The sequence below is a fragment of the Ailuropoda melanoleuca genome, chromosome 6, assembly GCF_002007445.2.
Source record: "Ailuropoda melanoleuca isolate Jingjing chromosome 6, ASM200744v2, whole genome shotgun sequence".
Lineage (NCBI taxonomy): Eukaryota > Metazoa > Chordata > Mammalia > Carnivora > Ursidae > Ailuropoda > Ailuropoda melanoleuca.
In genome coordinates this window covers 75,066,151-75,084,141 of record NC_048223.1, presented here as the reverse complement: position 1 = coordinate 75,084,141, position 17,991 = coordinate 75,066,151, and the positions used below count along the sequence as shown (strand labels likewise).

At 58.5% G+C, this 17,991-nt stretch overlaps 1 protein-coding gene across 1 annotated transcript in view; it reads right to left on the bottom strand.

Moving 5' to 3' along the window:
• The window catches only part of UNC5B (unc-5 netrin receptor B), an 81,719-nt gene that overhangs the window by 12,907 nt on the left and 50,821 nt on the right, over positions 1-17,991 (bottom strand). Inside the window, exons 2-8 of the mRNA XM_019807732.2 lie at positions 6,908-7,132; positions 3,591-3,734; positions 3,056-3,159; positions 2,097-2,277; positions 1,284-1,451; positions 460-624; positions 205-237 (exon numbers count right to left, since the gene is read on the bottom strand). Of these exons, the coding sequence (XP_019663291.2) occupies positions 205-237; positions 460-624; positions 1,284-1,451; positions 2,097-2,277; positions 3,056-3,159; positions 3,591-3,734; positions 6,908-7,132 (1,020 nt within the window). The remainder of the gene's footprint in view (positions 1-204; positions 238-459; positions 625-1,283; positions 1,452-2,096; positions 2,278-3,055; positions 3,160-3,590; positions 3,735-6,907; positions 7,133-17,991) is intronic.

Here is a 17,991-nt window from a genome sequence, read left to right as displayed (position 1 = left end):
CTGTGGGTCTGCCTGTCTGCATGTGACGGAGGCCGGGACGCGTGCAGCCCTGGGGGCCGGGAGACCCCATGAAGGGTTGGTGAGGGGCCACCTTCAAGTCTCCCTGTCCCCCACCCTGCCTTGCACCCCACACCCTGGAAAAGCCAGCCAAGGAGAGCCAGGGATCCCCCAGAGGAAAGAGGACAGCCATGAAATGGGACTTACGGTGGCTTTTGGGGTCACTTAGAGTTTTCTTATCTGTCGAGGGAAATAAAGGGAAAGACAATGACATAGATGGCGGACAAAGGATGGTGGAGGTGACAGGAAACGCGCAGATGAGATGATGCACGTGGCAGGTGGGCAGAGGCCCCAGGGGCTGCTCGATGGCAGCTGGCACCTGAGGCCTGGGGTGGGCTGGGGGGCCCCCTCGTCCGCCTTGAGCCCCCACCCCGGGGGGGCCCCGCCGTCCCAAGGACTCACTCTGCATGCACAGCCCGTCTGTGCAGTTCTTGGAGTCAAGCAGGGTCCCACTGCAGTCTCGGCCTCCGTTCTGGGGCGGGGGCGCCGTGCACTCGCGGCTGCGCCAGTGGGCACACTCGGTGCTGCAGGCTGACCACTTGCTCCACTCCGTCCACGCTCCGTCCACTGCGGGGGCACGGCACACAGGGCATGGGACAGCGCACGCGCGGTGAGGCCATGGAACACAGCCACGGACCCGCTCACGTGCACAATGGCAGGAGAGGGACCCAAGACACGCAAGCCACACGGAGAGATCCACCCCCGGCCACGCGGCCCTGTGCCAGCGCAGCCAGGGGTGCTCACAGGGACTCGAACCCAAAGCAAACACCCCACACTGTTCACACAAAAACCTAAGAGCCAGGACAAAACCAGGCATGCAAGGGCCCACAGACGGGGACGCACAGGGTGAGGCGAAGACGAGAGGATGAGAGGACCTTTGCGGGACTAGGAGTGGCCGTCAAGATGTGTCTAGCTCAAGGGCAGGAGCACAGGCTCCTCTGACCCTGGGCAGTGCTGGGACCCCAGCTCTGGAGGCTGATACCGAAAGCCCTCAGCCTGGAGGGCAGAAGAGCCTACCCCTCAGACGGCAGCTCAGAGCCTCTGTCTGTCTCTCCAGCAGCCGGCATCCTGTCCGGCCTGCTCCGCCGGCTGCGGGCTCCAGGACAAGCACCTTCTGCCTCCCACCGTGCGGCCGGAGTGGCCACCCTGAGTGCGGCAGCCGCCACAGCACAGAAAGCAGGGCTGGAACCAGGGTGGGTAGGATGCCAGCCGGCCTGTGGCCTTACCTGGGCACACGGTGGTGCAGGCGGTCTTCTGGAAGGCCTGGCCCTCACAGAAGGCACCTCCATTGAGTGGGGCTGGGTTGGTACAGGTCCGGGTGCGCTTCTGCCAGCCACGGCCACAGCGGTTGGAGCAGGGCGACCACTCTGCCCAGCTGGACCAGCCCCCGTTCACTGAAAGGGCAGTGGTGTCACCTGCTTGGCCTGGCTCTGCGACCTGTGGGCTGCTAACCCCGTCTGCAGCCCCGACGAGGCCCTTCTGCGAGGCCTGGCCTTTCCTAACTGGACCCCTCCCTGCTCTAGCATGGGGGACAGATCTGGGCTGCAGCCGCCAGCACCAGAGAGGCCCAGGGAAGTCACGGTCTACTCCCAGCCTCATTGCACAATGGCAAACGAAGGTCCGGAGAGGGCTGACGCTTACCCAAGGTCACCTGGTAACAGAGGACCTGGGACTGGAACCCCATATAGGGTTCTTTCTACCACACTCGAGGCATCTCAGCTATGGCTTTGCCCCTCCCACCCAAGGGAACAGCAAGGAATAGCCCACAGGCCTGGGCGGCGGTTCCTCACTCTGCTGGGACACCAGGCTTGGATATGAGGATACTGATGGGGCCCCACTCCAACCGTCAGCCCAGGAGCGCCTGACTTGACTGCTAGCTTTGCTGTGTGATCTTGGGGAAGGGACCTGCCCTCTCTGGGCCTCAGCCTCCCAGCTGCCCACCGGGGTCCTGCTGGCCTCCTGGGTAGGACGCGGGGAGGTGGGCAGATGGCCCAGGCTCTCCCGTGCCCCTGGCTAGGCTGCCCCCTGTGGGCCCATACCGTAGACGGTGACGGTGGCCGTGGTGCTCCGGCGCTTGGCTACGATGTTCTTGGCCACACAGGTGTAGTTGGCCGTGTCTGACAGGCGGGCCTGACGGATGATGAGGTTGTGGTCGATGGTGAGCAGGAAGTTGGTGTCCTGGGTGGGGTCGATGATGTCCTCGTTCTTCAGCCACTCCACCTGCAGGAGTGCGGTCGGGGGGCGTGAGGGCCTGGTGCCTACTCACCTGCATCTTGGGGAGTGGGTCCCCTGTAGGGGGGGAAGGGAGAGCGGCCATAACCAGGACAGCAGTTCTATCCGTGTCCGCCCACGGCGGTGACGTGGTCAGGCAGGCCCTCCACGGGCCGGGCACTGTGCGGGGCAGTATGGAACCCAGGGGTTTTGACAACCTCCCACCAGCTGGACGGCTTCAGTTGCATCAAACGTAGGGCAGCATTTATTGGTATCTACCCCACAGGGTGGTTACAAGGATTAAACGAGTTAGTGTGGAAAGTGGAGAATAGTACTTGGCTCCCCATAAGCACAAACTAAGCATTAGCTGGTAGTGTATGCCTTCAACGTTAAGGCCAAGGCCACGTGGGGTGCATCCGTGCTCAGACCCACGCATTATGAAATCCTTTGGTGTCCATAAGCTGGGACTTTGGCTGCTGGGTGGGGAAGGAGGATTGGGCCACAGGCACTTCCGTTGCAAGAGACTGAGCCCGTGGCCCACCCAAGTAGCCCTTGGGGATCTTGTCCCAGCTCTGCCCCAACTCTCGGGGTTATGCCTGTGGACGGCCCAGCTCGGGTCTAGCACATGCTGAGTTCTGCAGAGGTGACAGTTCCCTTCTCTGTCTCAAGCCTCAATATTCCCATCTATGAGATGGGGAGAGCTCTGGGAGGCTGAGACAAGGCTGGTAGTCAAGACCATGCCTGGCTGGTCTCTGCCAGGGCTAGTATTCCCCTTGTCCCCACTCACCTCAGCCACAGGCACCCCCTCTGGTGGGCGGCACTGCAGGAGAACCTCCTGGTCCAGGGCCACTTCCTTGCCCAGAGGCTCCTGATCGAAGTTCTTGCGCAGGTCTGGGAGAAGGACGAGGGGTCACCAGGCACAGTGAAGCAAACCGAAGCCCGAAGTGCCCCTCTCAGGCCACTAGGTGGCAGTGCACACCAAGGGAATGAGCTCAATCTAGAGCATCTCTTCTCCAAAGTGGGGCCTCACTGGGTGGAGTTGGGGGAACAGGTTTCCCTCCCTGACTCTGGGATCCTAAGCACATAACAACCCAGGATGGGGAGGAAGCAGGCAGCTCCCTTATACAGAAGTAGGTGAAAGGAGCCGTTAGAAATCCCGAGGCCAGAGGCGGCCCAGGTGCTGGGTCTAGGAGCTTCCTCTGAGCGGGCACCCATGGGCCCGGACATCTCTGACGGATGCCCCCACCGAGGAGGAACTTCCTCTCCAGGGGGCAAGGGGAAGGGGCCCGGAGCAGCAGGGTGGGGGTGTCGGGACGGCGTACATGCGATGCGGACGTAGGCCCGGCGACTCTTGGTGGTTCCAGCAGAGCTCCAGGCCACGCACTGGCACCAGTAATCCTCCAGCCCGAACAGCTCCTCCACCTGCTGCCGTGACACCTCGATCTGGACCTCCCGTACCCGCAGGCCTGAGAGCGGGACATGAGTGTCAGCAGGGGGCAGGTCTGAGGCTGGGAAGCAGGGACATGGCACGGGGACATCGGTCTCTCTTCTGCCAAGTGCCTCCCATTTCCATCTATTTCCCTGGCCCGAGCCGCCACCGCCACTCCCCTGGAGACTGCCCCTGTGCCATCCACGTCCTGCCCTAAAGCCGGTGTGTGCTCTTCAAAAGGCACAAATGCCAGATCACTCCCCTGGCCATGCCTCCAGTGCTCACAGCACAAAGACCTTGATCCTCCACACAGCAAGCAGGACCTACACCGTCTATCTGCTATGGCCTCACAGGGCATCTTCCCCCCAGCCTCAGGGCCTTTGCACACCCAGTTCCCTGCCTGCAATGCTCTTCTGTTCCCCCTGTGCCTGATGGACTCCCTGTCACCATCAGCTCTGGGTTGGGCTGCACTTCCGGAGGGAAGGCCCCTCTGACCCTGCACCCCCCCACCCCACCCACTGTCAAAGTACCACACTGAGCGTGACTGGGCTGCGCAGTTCTCTTTCCCTCCCCAGCCTGGTTTCCCCACAGCACTGACCACTCTCTGGAACTGTATCATCTATGGATGTGGTCATGTGTTAATTATATATTTCCTGCAGGAGAATAAAGCAGGGCTTTGCCCTGTTTACTGCTGGAGCCCAGGACCTGGCACAGAAAAAGGGGTTCCACAAAGATGTGAAGAGAGCATGTGGCCTCTCTCTGGTTAGGAGCTGGAGCTGGTGGGAGGCCCCTCTTCCTGGGAGCCCTCTGATCTCTCAACAGCTCCCTGCCAGGGCCTGGAGGCCTCTCCAGATAACTGGATCCACCAGCCTGCCCAGAAGGGATCAGACACTCTTCTGCCAACCCTCGACAAAGCCCCTTAGACTCAGAAAAGGAGTGAAACCTTTTGGATTAGGATGCCTATCCACAGCTCTTCCCCAAAGCCTGTGGGAGGACTGCGAGGCCTCCTCCTCCAGGAAGCCCTTCCTGACTACCCTCATTTCAGAATCCCTAAAGCTGCTCCTCCCTGCCATGTGTCCCAGCTCATCCTCTCATGCTTACATGTGGGTTCTGACAAGCCCCTCGAGGGCAGGCCTGTCAACTGTACACTCTGTGGTACTGTGGCACAGTGGTCAAGTAGGGTTGGATGGCTGGGCAGGTCTGAATCCTGGCCCGACCTCACTCCCCAGCTGTGTGACTATTCCCTCAGTTCCCTCATCATAGTAAGACACTCGGAGTAAACTCTAAATGAAGCATGACAATCACTCTGCCACAACACCCAGCCAAGACTGAGCACAATGTACTCTGGAAGGTCCCTTGGCTCTCATCCAGCTCCTTCCTTCCACTTGTGAAGAAACAGAGGCTGAGCGGGCTGGGGGCAGGCCCGAAGTCCCACCTCAAGGTGCCAGCACAGCTCAGATCAGCTATTGGCGCCTTGCCCTGATTAGAGCTCTATTCCCAAACGCCTGACCTCTTTGGACCTCTCCTAGCGAAGTCCATTGCCTTAACTCTCCTGGGTCATGGGGTAGGATGGCCTTTGTGCTAGGAGCCCAGACAGTGAGGAAAACCCCAGGGATCTAAATGGGAGGGGGCTGGGGGTCTGCCATCGGGAGCACCGGACGGAAGAGGCTGCTTCTGGGGGAGTGGCTCTGCCTGCTCGCAGTGGCTGCCCGGAGTCCTGGCTCGACAAGCGATGCTGCGTGGCCCAGGCCAGCACAGCCGAGAGCCCTCTCCCGCGGGTCATCCATCCAGAAGCACCCAACAGCTGGACAGACAAATCATCACCCAGTGGGGCTCACCACCTTGGTGATGGTCACCAGCAGACAGAGAGGGGACAGGGACCTTCAGTCTCCCAGACCTGGGCCCCGGCACCAGGTGTCCCCCTTCTGGCATGGAGGTGACCTCGATGAGCCGGTGAGGGGAGGCTCATCTCGCCTCTTCTGGCCCCCAGCTGTCATCCTCTGCTCTTCCAGGGCCTCCGAGAGTGCCAGGGTGGGGGGCAGGAGACTAAGTTGGAACGAGCCATACCACCACCAAGAGAGCACCCACAGGACCGCGGTCTATCCTTTGTCGCTAATACGGACAAGAGTGCCCCAATTTCTGGGGCTGGCAGGGGAGCGCCTGGTAGCAGGGGAGTAGGAGCCATGCTGTTACTATTACTCGTAATTGCAGGGTTTGTGAGAGGCCCCAGCAGGGTACACCATCCCCCCTCGGTCTGGACCCCCACCACTGACCTGCGGATCCAGGCCAGTGGGGCTCAGGGGGACAGAGAAATAAGGACAGGTTTTAAGAGGAAAGAGGCCAAGAAAAAGCCAGAAAGAGGATGGAAGAAATGGGGTTTACTGAGTGCCTGCTAGGTCCTGGCACTGTGCTCAACACTGTGCAGGCCCCACCGCGTTCCACCCCCACCCGGACCTTCTGTTAACATCCCAGTTTACAAGGAGAGGAAGTGGGGCTCAGAGAGGGTGAGGGACTTCCCAGAGTCACACAGCCAGAGAATGGGGGCAGCGGGGGCATGAGACTCCAACTCTATTTTCTAAAATTCCTTCACCAAAATGTTGGTTAAAAAACCCTAAACTTACCATAACCTAAAACTTACCATAACCTAAACTCACCATAACCTAAAACTTATCATTTCAACGTATACAGTTGAGTGGCATTAAGTACATTCTGGGGTATGGTTTTAAGCCTGGGTGGTTCTGAAATCTGGGAGCTTTTCACAGAAAAATAGAAGTTGGAAGGAGGGAGAAAGGAGAGAGAGTGAGAGAGAGCATGTGGAGGGGGAGACAGAGACATGGGGAAGAAAGACGGACACAGAGAGACAGGGGTGAGAAGGGAAAGGCGGCAGAGACAGAAGGAAACAAGAGAAGGCTGAAAAAGGAGGGAAAGAAAAATGAGGGAAGAGGTGGTAGCAGCAAAACCAAAGGTGAGGGGGACTGTGGGGCCAAGGGCCCCCAAAACCCTGGCCTGGCTGGGGCTGCCTGACACTGGCCACCTGCAGGTCACCAGCAGCGGCGGTGGCCCCGTGGACAGCCCCTCCCTGGCCTGAGCCCTGGAAAGGACCCCTGAGGGGCCTGGGGACACAGAAGCCCCCACCTGGCCTCGGAGGCACCACTGGAGGTGCCTGGGACCCAGGAGTCCTGGGGTGACCAGACGAGTGGGGCGGCTCACCCGTGGCCTCATCCAGGCCCTCCTGCGTGACGTGCTCATTCTGGCTGACCCACTCGCCGTTGCACTTGAAGTAGATCTGCGTGGCGGGGAAGGCGCGGCAGCGCAGCTCCACCGGCTTGTTCTTCACGATGTAGGCGTCCTGTGGCTCCTGGAGGAAGTAGGGCAGGGGCTCAGCCGGCACCGACGGGAAGGAGTCGGGGAGCACCTCGCTGCCAGACTCCGTGCCTGTGGAGGGAGGAAGGGCTCCGTGAGGCTGCAGGCTAGGAGCAGGGGTGGGCGGCTGGAGACCAGCCGGGATGCCCTCTGTGACCTGGGCAAGGCCCGGCACTCCCGGGTGCCTCAGTTTCCCCGTCCCAGCCAGCCCTACAGAGCTTGTGTTTTGGAGCCAGTCCCAGCTCTCTGATCTTGCGTGATTCTACTTCTTTACAGATAGAGATGTCAGGGTGGCCCGGAGAGCTGCAGTGACCCGTCTGGGCGAGGATACCCCTCTAGTCCTCCCCAGTGTCCCCTGCACTGGGCCTACGGAGCCTCCTTCCAGTTGCCCACAGTGATGTCACAGGACGTGAAGGGCTGGAATGGGGCTGAGGCCCGAGCACAAAGCAGACCAGCTCTGCCTGGAAGCCACAGTTGCCCTTTGCAGCCCCGGCCAGCCAGGCTGGTGGACATGGGGAGACAAGCCAGGACCCAGAGAGGCGTGAGGTGGGGTGAGGCGGGGTGGCTGCACCGGGCCTGGATTCCTTGGTGCTTCGCCCCCGGCAGGGCCTCCTTCTCCAGAATGCCCAAGGCAGGCAGCAGCACGGAGGGGGAGCCCACCTCCCCAGCAGCCTTTACACAGAGCCTCCCCTCTGGGCTGGGTCTCTGCTCCACTCCTTAGCCTTTCCCACCTCAGCCAAATCCACACCTTCTACCCTAACAACAGACAAGAAAACCGCAGAGTCTGGGAACGCAGATAGGCTGTGCCCGCAACCATGTCCTCCCCAACAAGGGGCCAAATGGGAAGCCTGGCCCGCCGGCCTCCAGGGAAGAACAGTGCCTCACGAGGTGAGACAAACAGGAAGGGAGAGGGGCCCGCCACTATCAGCGCTGGCAGGGAGGGAAACCAGGCCAGGCCAGCGTATTGGTTGCCATCCACTCAGGAAAACTGACTTTCCAACACCAAGAGCCAAACGATCAGGTGGCTGGGACAAGCGGTGGGGGGCTCACTGCAGGGGTGCGTACCTGCCCAGCCCCTCACGACCAGCCACGGCCTGTCACTGTCCCAGCACCCCAGTCCCTCTAGTGGGGTGGGGTCCTAGGAGGCACTCGTCCCCCAACCCAGGAGGCTACGATGGGACATGCTTGGCCCTAGGGAGCCCCCTATGTGCAAAGGGGCCAAGGGACTCTCCATTCTCCAACGAAAAAACATGCCATCTCTTTGTGGACCGGAATCTCCTGCTAAGACTTGGGGTGGGGGTGGGGTGGGCGTTCAGGGGCTCTGAGAACATGCAGAGGTTGTCACTGGCTCCAGTCACTGGGTCCTGGGTGTGTGTGTGTGTGTGACCTGTGGGAGCAAAGGGGAAGCCAGCAAGAAGGTGTGAATCCAGCTCCATCTAGCATGTTCTGTGTGACCTGAGGACAGCCCTTAAACTCAGAGCTTGTTACTTGTCTCTGAAGATGGCAGGGAGGTAGACCCCCTCCCCTGGGCTGTTCTGAGGACCACGTGAGCTAGACAAGCACGAGCGCCCAGGAGGGGCCTAGCACATAGTAGGGGCAAGTTGTTGCGTGAAAATGCCAACAAACGCTCGCCTGGCATTGGGCACTGCGGTTTTGGTACTTTACACAGTTTACTTAATCCTTGCAGCAACTCTGTAAGGTATTTATGTTAGTCTTTGGTTTATATGTGGGCAAACTGAGGCTCCAAGAGGTGAAGCAATTTGCTCTAGGGCACCAGAGCTCCCAAGAGGCAGTGCCAAGGCCTGAACCCAACAAAGAGACCACAGTGTCTGGGATGCTGCCCAGAACTGCCCCCTGCCTGCCACTGGAGTAGCTCGCGGTGAGTGTCCCCGCATCTGAGAATCCTTTTTTTTTTTTTAATGATTTTTTTTATTATATTATGTTAATCACCATACAGTACATCCCCGGATTCTGATGTAAAGTTCGATGCTTCATTAGTTGCGTATAACACCCAGTGCACCATGCAATACGTGCCCTCCTTACTACCCATCACCAGTCTATCCCATTCCCCCACCCCCTCCCCTCTGAAGTCTTCAGTTTGTTTCTCATAGTCCATAGTCTCTCATGTTTCATTCCCCCTTCTGATTACCCCCCTTTTCTTTATCCCTTTCTTCCCCTACCGATCATCCTAGTTCTTATGTTCCATAGATGAGAGAAATCATATGATAATTGTCTTTCTCTGCTCGACTTATGTCACTTAGCATTATCTCCTCCAGTGGCGTCCATGTTGCAGCAAATGTTGAGAACTCGTTCTTTCTGATAGCTGAGTAATATTCCATTGTATATATGGACCACAGCTCTTAATCCAGTCATCTGCGCACCTGAGAATCCTGATAGATCCTGACACCAGCCAGAATCCCACAACTCCAAGAGCGCTGTCATGAAAGGCTCAGCAAGGCTGAAACCGTCCTTGTTTTGAAACTGAAGACTGTCCGCGTGGGGTAACGACCGACCCAGGCTCCCTGGCTAGTGCGCAGCTAAACCGACAAGAGCACTGAAGATCCTGGGGCTTCTCCACACGCACTTCCCTCTGCCAGGCAGGGAGATGCCTTCTTTGTAGGTAGAAGACTGGTGGCCCCTAGGGTGTGGGCACTGGGGCTGTTGATGGCAAGATAAAACAGCGCCCAGGGAGCTGGACAGTGTCGCCCAGGGGGCTGAGAGCTGATGGAGCCAGGGGGGCATGTGGGCAGCAGAGCACCTGCAAGGCTCCCCCCCAACCCCCACTGCCAGCCCCCTGCTTCAGTCTCAAGCCTGGGGGGTGTGAGGCAGGGTGTAGGCTTTAGACTCAGCCACCTCTGGGTCTGAAATCGCCCTTACTGACCTCAGGCACCTCATCGGTGAAATGGGGGGACCAGGCCTCCCTCTGGGGGGGTGGCAGCCACCAGAGAAGGTGCATGGGAGCCTGTGGGTCCAGGCACCTGCTAGCTCTCCCTTCTAATCGTGCGGCTCCCGGCCCCCGGGTGATGGCTGCCCGGGCTCTCTGTGGCACTGCAGGCTGTATTTATGACTTTGTTTTATAACCCTAATGCGGCTCATTTATGAAGCAGGCGCAGACGCGGCAGAGGAAAGTAAACACGAGACATCCATTAGTGCAGTAGGGCCCGCGTCTGGCGGTCCCCGGCCCCGCCCTCCCTGCCCCAGCCCTCCTCTCACCCTGGCACAAATATCCTCTCTGGCCTTGGCAGGGATGAGGCTGGGGATCCCTCATCGATGCCTCTCCGGCCTGGCGTGCAGGGTGGCTCTCGATGCAGCTACTGCCCCGTTGCAACGTCCCCACCCCCCAGGCGTCTTGGATTCGGAAGCTGCCAGGAGACCAGAAGGACCAGGTCTGACCTGAGAATTCCTCCCCAGGCGGACCACCGGCAGACTACGTGCTTGCCTGGCATCTAGTAGGTGCTCAGTGAATGCAAATTAAATAAAAGCGGGGCGGGGTGGGGGTGTGCTGCTAGGGCCTGGGGAACAGCTACACTGGGCCCCCGCCCTCATCATTGGACGCTTCTCCTCCTTAGCTTGGCCACTCATAGTTAAGGGAGGCTCCACAGACGTCCCGGGCCTACCCTGCTGGGGCCAGCCTAGAGGAAGAGGACTGATGGAGTTTCAGGGTTCCCAGGGGGCTTCCTATGCCCAAAGCTTTCCTCTGAACTCAGAGAGTCCCGCACCAACCCACACACAGCTTCCTAAATTTCCTTGGTCTTTAGTGTCTTGGTAATTTTTACCCCAAGGCCAAAAGAAATTCCTAGTGGTTCTATTTATTAGATACAAACAGCTTGTGTGTGTGTGTGTGTGTGTGTGTGTGTGTGTGTGTCTGTGTCCCCTAACAACTTGGTAGCCATTTGAAAAAACAATACCCATAAATTGAAAGAAAAAATCAGATCCGTATTCCATTCCTAAAGAGTCACAGTGACGAGTCTTGGGGGTGTGCACACGGCTTGGGCATAGCTCCTCAAGTCTTGGAATCAGACTGCCCCCCCCACCCTGACTGTCTGTCTCAGAGTACTTCCAAATGCCCAAATCCCACCTTTGCAAAGACAGGATGCTCTGTAAAGGACAAGAGTGTGATACGATGTTGAAATTGAAAGCTGTCTTGAGCCAACAGCTTGTGGCGGTGTCTGGCAGCTGTTCAGCACGGCTGCCTTTCCTGGAAGATGAAAAATTTCCCATAGCACCCCTGGGAATGTGTGCAGCACCCTGGGGTGCTTTGGCACACAGTTTGGGAACCACAGCCCTATGCATTAGGTAATATCATTATGCCCCTGCTACAGACGAGGAAACAGAGGCCAAGAGAGATGAAGTAACTGGCACAGGGCTATCCAGCCAGTAAGCAGCAGAGAGCGAGGGAGCAAATCCGGGCATTCGCGTACCTGGATCTGACTTCCGAATAGGAATTGGCATTTGCTTCTACCATGCGGCAGGTACTTTAAATATTTTGCCCAATTTATGTCCCACAATCCCCAAGGTAAGGATTATCTTCCCATTTTCCAGATGAAGACACGGGGCACCCAGGGACTTGGCCCGTGACAAAGTCACCTGGCCAGCGGGAGGAAGGGCCATCTCTCTCCATCCCCCATTGCCCTGGCTTCACTACGGCTCTTTTCAGAGGAGACTCAAACCCCTGAGAAGAAGCCCCAGCGGAGGACAGCCTGCTCCTGCTGGTGGGAAAATGCTTCACATCCAGTGTGTTTTCCTAACAGCAGCTCATTTAAAATGCAACCTGCCTTTAGAGCCACACACACGAGTGGCCCGGCTCTCCCAGATGAAGGCAGGAGGACGCGTCCTCGCACAGATGTGACCGCAGACGGTCACACGCGGGAAGACGCCAGGAGCTCTGGGTGTGTACCCCGGCTGGGGACTGGCGCTGCTGCAGGCCTTCCGCTCGGGCCTCACAGCCCCCATCTGTAAAACCAGAAGTTGGTGGAGCTGATGTCTCCAGCCTTGCTCTGGCTCGGTCACCTTGAGCCTGGAAGGGGCCTGACGTGGAATCTGTCAGCGGAGGATGGTGTCCTACTAGGTCCATTTTTAATTCCTGAAGCGAATTTCCTTCAAGTGCGGTCACCTTTTTTGGGCCTGTTACTCCTCACTCAAAGGCCCGCACAGATTGTGGTTGGACGGCACAGTGTGGGGGGAGCCCGGGGAGGGAGGGGAGGCACTATTGGCTGTTGGGCTCTCCCAACCAGGCCCAGGCCCTCCCACCCCAGGCCTCAGCTCACGAGGACCACCAGCACCTCCAGGAGGGTCCCCTTGTGGGCGCCGTTGAAACCCTCACTTCCAATTTGCCTACGGCCGCATGACGGTTCTTGTCGGGTGGGGTGGCGTGAGTGTAGATTCACAGGAGAGAGGTCACTGTAAGGGCCGTCTTGTACAACGCCCCCCACGCACTCCATCCAACCTTCACTCACATCCCTCCAGGGACAGGCAACTCGCCGCTCCTGTTCTCAGCCAGGTTCTCCTTTGAACAGACTAACAGAAAAGTCCTTCTTACTTTCAACTGAAATGTGCTGTCCAAGGTTCCAACCATTGCTACAATTTTAACCTCTGAGGTTCGACAGAAGAGTGTTTCTTCTGGAGTATGGAGCTGCCTTCCCTGGCCTTCTGGCCTTGCTTTCAAATATTCACGAGACACAGTTTTGCACCCCCTCACTGCCAACCTGGCTTCCTCATGGACACGTTCCATTTTGCTCCCAACCCCCTTTAAATGTGGGGAGGAGAGGTGACCAGGGTGGGGTCTGGCAGGACTGTGCCTGCTTCTGGCGGCTCCAAGGTTCCTTAGCAGTTTTGGTGGCTGCACTGGAGAGCAGGGAGCACGAGGCTCCGTCCCTGGTGTCTCCCACGGTGTTCAGGACTGAGGAACCGGCCTCTAGTAGGGGAGTGGAGCCTGCCGGACAGTGCCGGGAGCCCGAGCCCAATCCCACCTGCCAGGAGGAGCTGTGCTGGGTTGAATGCTCCCTCCTGGGGGCTGGGCCTGGGCAGGGCCCAGTGTGGGGACACAGGCTCCCACTTGGCAGGGAGGAAGTCAAGGCCATAGGCTTGCTTCCGAGGTGCCAGAATCCAAGCCACTAGAGTAAGCAGGAGCCAGGGCCTTGGAGGTGAAGGAAGTGGCTTCAGGACAAAAGCGAAGTAACTACATCCTGGAGCCACCCCTGAGAGGAGCAAGAAGCTAGAACTACAGCGTTCAGACATTTCTGAAGGGGAGACCACACCAGACACTCAGGGAAGCCAGAGGGCTCCTGCTTCCCTTCCAGGGTCTGTGAGAGGAATGGGTTCGAATCCCCACTCCGCCACCGAGACCGCGGGACGGTTGTTTTCCCTCTTGGGGCCATCTATAAGAAAGGGGAGAAGAGGCGGAAGCATAGAAAGTCACAGTCAGAGGGGCCTGGAGCCCTACCTTCCACCAGCTCAGAGAGGGAAAGTGACTAACCAATATCACACAGCAAGTCAATAGCCAAGCCGGACCGGAGCGCGGCTTCCGCTTCGGGGCTGAAGAGGGTAGACAGCACGGCCACGCCAGGGCTGGGGACACACGTGTGGTCTCTGTATTCCCCCTGCCTGGGATGGAAACTCGTGGCCACCCACCTCAGCTGGGCTGCCTCTGGTCTCACCCAGGGCAGAGACCTCAGCACGAGGCCGCAGTGGTTTGGTAGCGAGGGCCTCGACACCCCCACCTGGTGTTTGTGTCCCCAGGTGGACGACAAGGCCGGCCCTGAGACCCCCGGGCTCAGCTGCAGGAGGCGGACCTCTGTAGCTGAGCAGGGCCATGCGTCTCCAGGGCTGGCGTTGAGGCGGTGCCCGCGCAGACAGGGCAGGGCTGGGAGGGGAGGGGAGCAGGCGGGAGGTGAGGGAGGGAGAATCACCCCACGCTGGGCACATTCATCATCAGCAATCACAGTCTCTCCGGCCCCTGGACGCGGGCTGATTCTCGCCAGACTTGATCTCCCACCGCATGGAAAATCTCCTCCATTCACTGTGAGGCTGATGTGCTCAGTGGGGAGTGTGGAGAGTGGGGGGGAAGGAGCCCACTTATTATTATGTTTTAAAAAACACATAAACCCCCCATGGAAGGACCCCTCCCTGGACACAAAGCCCTTCTTCCATCTGGCCCTGGTTTTTGGCGGCTGTGGGGTTCAGGCTGGGGCCCCCCTCAGAGGCGGTTACAATGGCCGTTACTGATGACAAATGGGGGCTGGCGGGCTTGGGGGATGCTGAGTTACTCCTAACAAAAGAGGCCCCTTGCACAGCCCCTTTCCCATACCCTCTGCAGACCCGCCTGTGCCCATGACATCACTTCCTGTGCTGGCCCCAGGAAGTGGCCTCACCGTGATGGCCAGCTGGGGCAGGAGCCTGCATCCTGAAGGGGGGTGTCTGGCTGATCCTGAGAAATGTCTCCCCTGAGAGGACTCAGGGGCAAGCGAAGGAGCTGATGCGAGGCTGGGGATGAGGCCCCAGGGTGGGCACTGAGTCCTGGAATGGAGCCCGGGCCCCATTTTATGGGGGGCCACATGACTTACAAAGACAGGAGGGACAGGGAAGTTACTGGGCCTACCCTCAGACTCTCAGTGGTGCCTGGGGAGGCTGCATTCCACACCCAAGAGTCCAGACCCTCCCCCCACACTTTTCCTCTAGCCACTGGACTCCCGCAGCCTGGGCCTCTCTAGGGCTAATTTTTGGTGGCTCCCCTTGCAAGCCCCACATCCCAGGGTGTCACTAGGTCTGGAGGCTTGGGCCCTAAGGAGGGGGCATGCTGCGTCCCCCCTCCTCTGTTCAAAGACCTCCTATGCATCACATTCCAGATAATAACCTTTGACCAACACGCAGTGTGACAACAAACATCACCGATACAAGAGCCCTGCAAAGTGGGTGTTCCATTTCACAGAGGAGGAAACTGAGGCTCAAGAAAATAAAAGGACATGCTCACCCCTAATGAGAAACCCAAAGCTCTTCTTGTTAAGCCACAGGCCTCCTTTGGCCCACAATGCCCCTGAGGGATTAGCAGGGGGTAGCTATTTTCCTGCCCATTTTGCAGATGAGCAAATAGAGTCCAGAGTTCACTAGCTTGCTGGAGGGGAAGAGGGTCTTGGCGCCCTCACCCCAGCATCTGGCCTCCCTACCTCTGTGGGCCTGACAAGTCCCAGACTTGTTCTGGACGCCCCAGCCAAACAGAGATCCATCCTAGCCTGGAGGGACCTGTTGCTAGCCTGGTGCAGCCCCCAAGACGTCACGCCGAGACACACACAGGCTCACAGCAGCAGACACATGCAGACCCCATCCGTAGTCACAGGCAGCCACCCTCTCCCCGGGATCCCCTCGGCTAGGCTGGGAGAGTGACTCCTTTCTTAAGGCTGTTTATGTCAATGCTCTAAGGCAACGGCCGTGGCTCGGGCTCCTGGGGGACCCTCTATTTTATATGGTCATCTCTCCTCCATTCAGAGTTGGGATGGGGTGCGTCTGAGTTGCTCCAGTCCTAGCCAGGGAGGCCAGGGAGGCCTGCCTTTCCATCCCCAAGCCCGTGTCCTCCTGCTGGGGCTTCCTCACAGTGCTCCCCACCTCCCTCCTTCCCCCTCCAATCCACTCTCCTCACAGCAGCTGGAGCCACCCTGTGAACAGAAATCCGTCTCCCTCTCCTGCTTGCACCCTCTGACGGCTGCCGTTTGCACCTGGAATCAAGTCCCACCCAGCACCAAACCCGTTGACTTCAGAGGCTCACCCATCATCACTGAGCTCCAAGCCCACCACAGGGCCTTTGCTGTTCTCTCCTGGAATGCACGCCCGCCGCAGGCCCATCTCCCTGCACTCCCGAGGCGACCCTCTGTCCCCGAGATCTCAGTGCCACCTGCCTCTCCTGACTGAGGCCCTTCCTGACAGCCCCGTGTACACTGATCCTCCTCTGCTCTCCCCCGTGCCACCCCCAGATTGTCCTGGGGTGGGTTTTTGTTGTTGTTGTTTTGCTTGTTTGCCTGTTTTCCTTGACAGTGTTCAGCTCTCTCTGGAATACCTCCTTCCTGTATTTGATTGCTTGCTGTGTCTGGACAGGTCTGCTCTCTGGAAGGCAAGCTCCTGGAGAACCTGGCAATCCTGTTTGCTTGTTGAGCTGGGCCTACCGGGGATGCAGGACTTCTTCCAACCCCCGGGGTGGCAGGTGGAGGTGGAGGGAATGGCCAGAGGGGATGCACACAGGTCGGGCTGACCTGAGCCCTGGGAGGCAGGCCCCTTGGAAACTCGATCCCATAGGACACTGCTAACCCATGGAACCTCAGAGATCATCAAATCCTTGTCCTCTTGGATGGAGAGCAGAGAGGGTGTGGCCTGGCCTCAAAATCACACAGCACCCGAGCAGCAGAGACTGTAGAGAAACTGGTCTCTAGACTCCCAGGGCAGAAGGAGGGACCTTTATTTTAAAAATCCTCCTTTTCCTTCTAATGAAAGCACTTTTTCCCCCCTTTGCCTTTTCTGATGACAATTTAGGAAGAAATAAGAATGAAAATAAAAGCACCCATTCCCACCCGCAGTTTATCAGAATTAACACGGGACATTGGTCCTCTCAGACTTTTATAGGCAGGACGCATATTTTGCTACTGACGTGCCGCCATGTACAGCTGCATATTGTTTCCCTCGCAAGGTCCGTAACCGAAGACTTTGAAACCACAAGCCAAACGCACAAGGCATTCTCGCTGGCGCTCAGCACAGTCCCACAGGTCAGCTGGGCTGACTGCCCCCGGCACAGCATCCCGGGTCGCTGGAGAAGCGACAGCTTGCAGAGCCAGTGTAGGGAGCCACTGGGCAATTACATCGGGTTGGCTTGGCACACTTGGGACCTGGGCAGGATGATGCCCAGGGTCTGTCCCTGTCTCCCAGAAGTGAAAAAGACCATAGGTACAGCCTCTGTCTCGGGGGCTGCCTGGTGGGGCAGGGGTTAGGCCCTGCTACCCTTCCAGACCAGGTGTCTGCATGCCCTCCTGCGAGGTCCAGGGTCAGGCCTGTTCTTAGAGCGCCCCAAGGCACGGATTTCCTCTCCTTCCCAGTGCCATGCTCTAGGGCTGAACAACCCCTCCTCAAAAAGGGGAGACAAGCGCCCACACATTGCAAAGCAGAAAATCAGTTATGATCCTTGCCTGCCACCCTCAGCACCGTCATCATGCCTGGCCAGACCGTCCCCCAGTGCTGGTTGTGGGCCACCTGGCAGGCAGGAGGCAGATCAGACTCTGGGCTACAGGGCCCTCAGACCTGAGTTCAGGCCCTTCACTTCCAGAGAAGAGCAATGACTTGTCCAAGGGCAAACCACCAGTCAGTGGCTGCAGCAACCCTAGTGTCCGGGCATCATGTTCACACAAAGGGAACCACAGCAGGGCCAGAGAAAAAGGGGGCATGCTCTGGCCTTTGCCAATCTGGGAAATGGGGCCTGGGACAAAGGAAGAGGGATGAACAGAGCTGGAGGTAGAGTCATGGGGAGAGGGACAGAGAAAGAGAAAGCTGAGAGCGCCAGCAGTGGAGGGCGAGGGGAGCAGTGCAGGGGCTCCTTGTCCTATTCCGAGCCTGGAATCCACCTGGGTTTGTGCTCAAGCCCCGAGAGTGAGGGCAGGTGGTATCCACCCCTGGTCTTCATCTGCACACTGCTCCGCTCTTCTGCAAGGCCAGCACTGGGCTAAGGTTCCATGGGCCCCATGGGAGGCAGACCTTGTAGACTCGGGCTCCCAGGGGTCGGAGTAACTGGGCTCAGCTCACAGAGCAGGTGGGAAGCAAAGCTAGGCTGGAAAGTGGACATCCTGGCACTCAGCCAGTGCTCTTGCCCTTGCCTCTCTCTGGTTCCCCTCCTCTGGTGGGGAAGACCCTGGCCCTGGCCTTGGGTGAACAGCTGAGTTGTCAGTGCTGGAGATATGGGG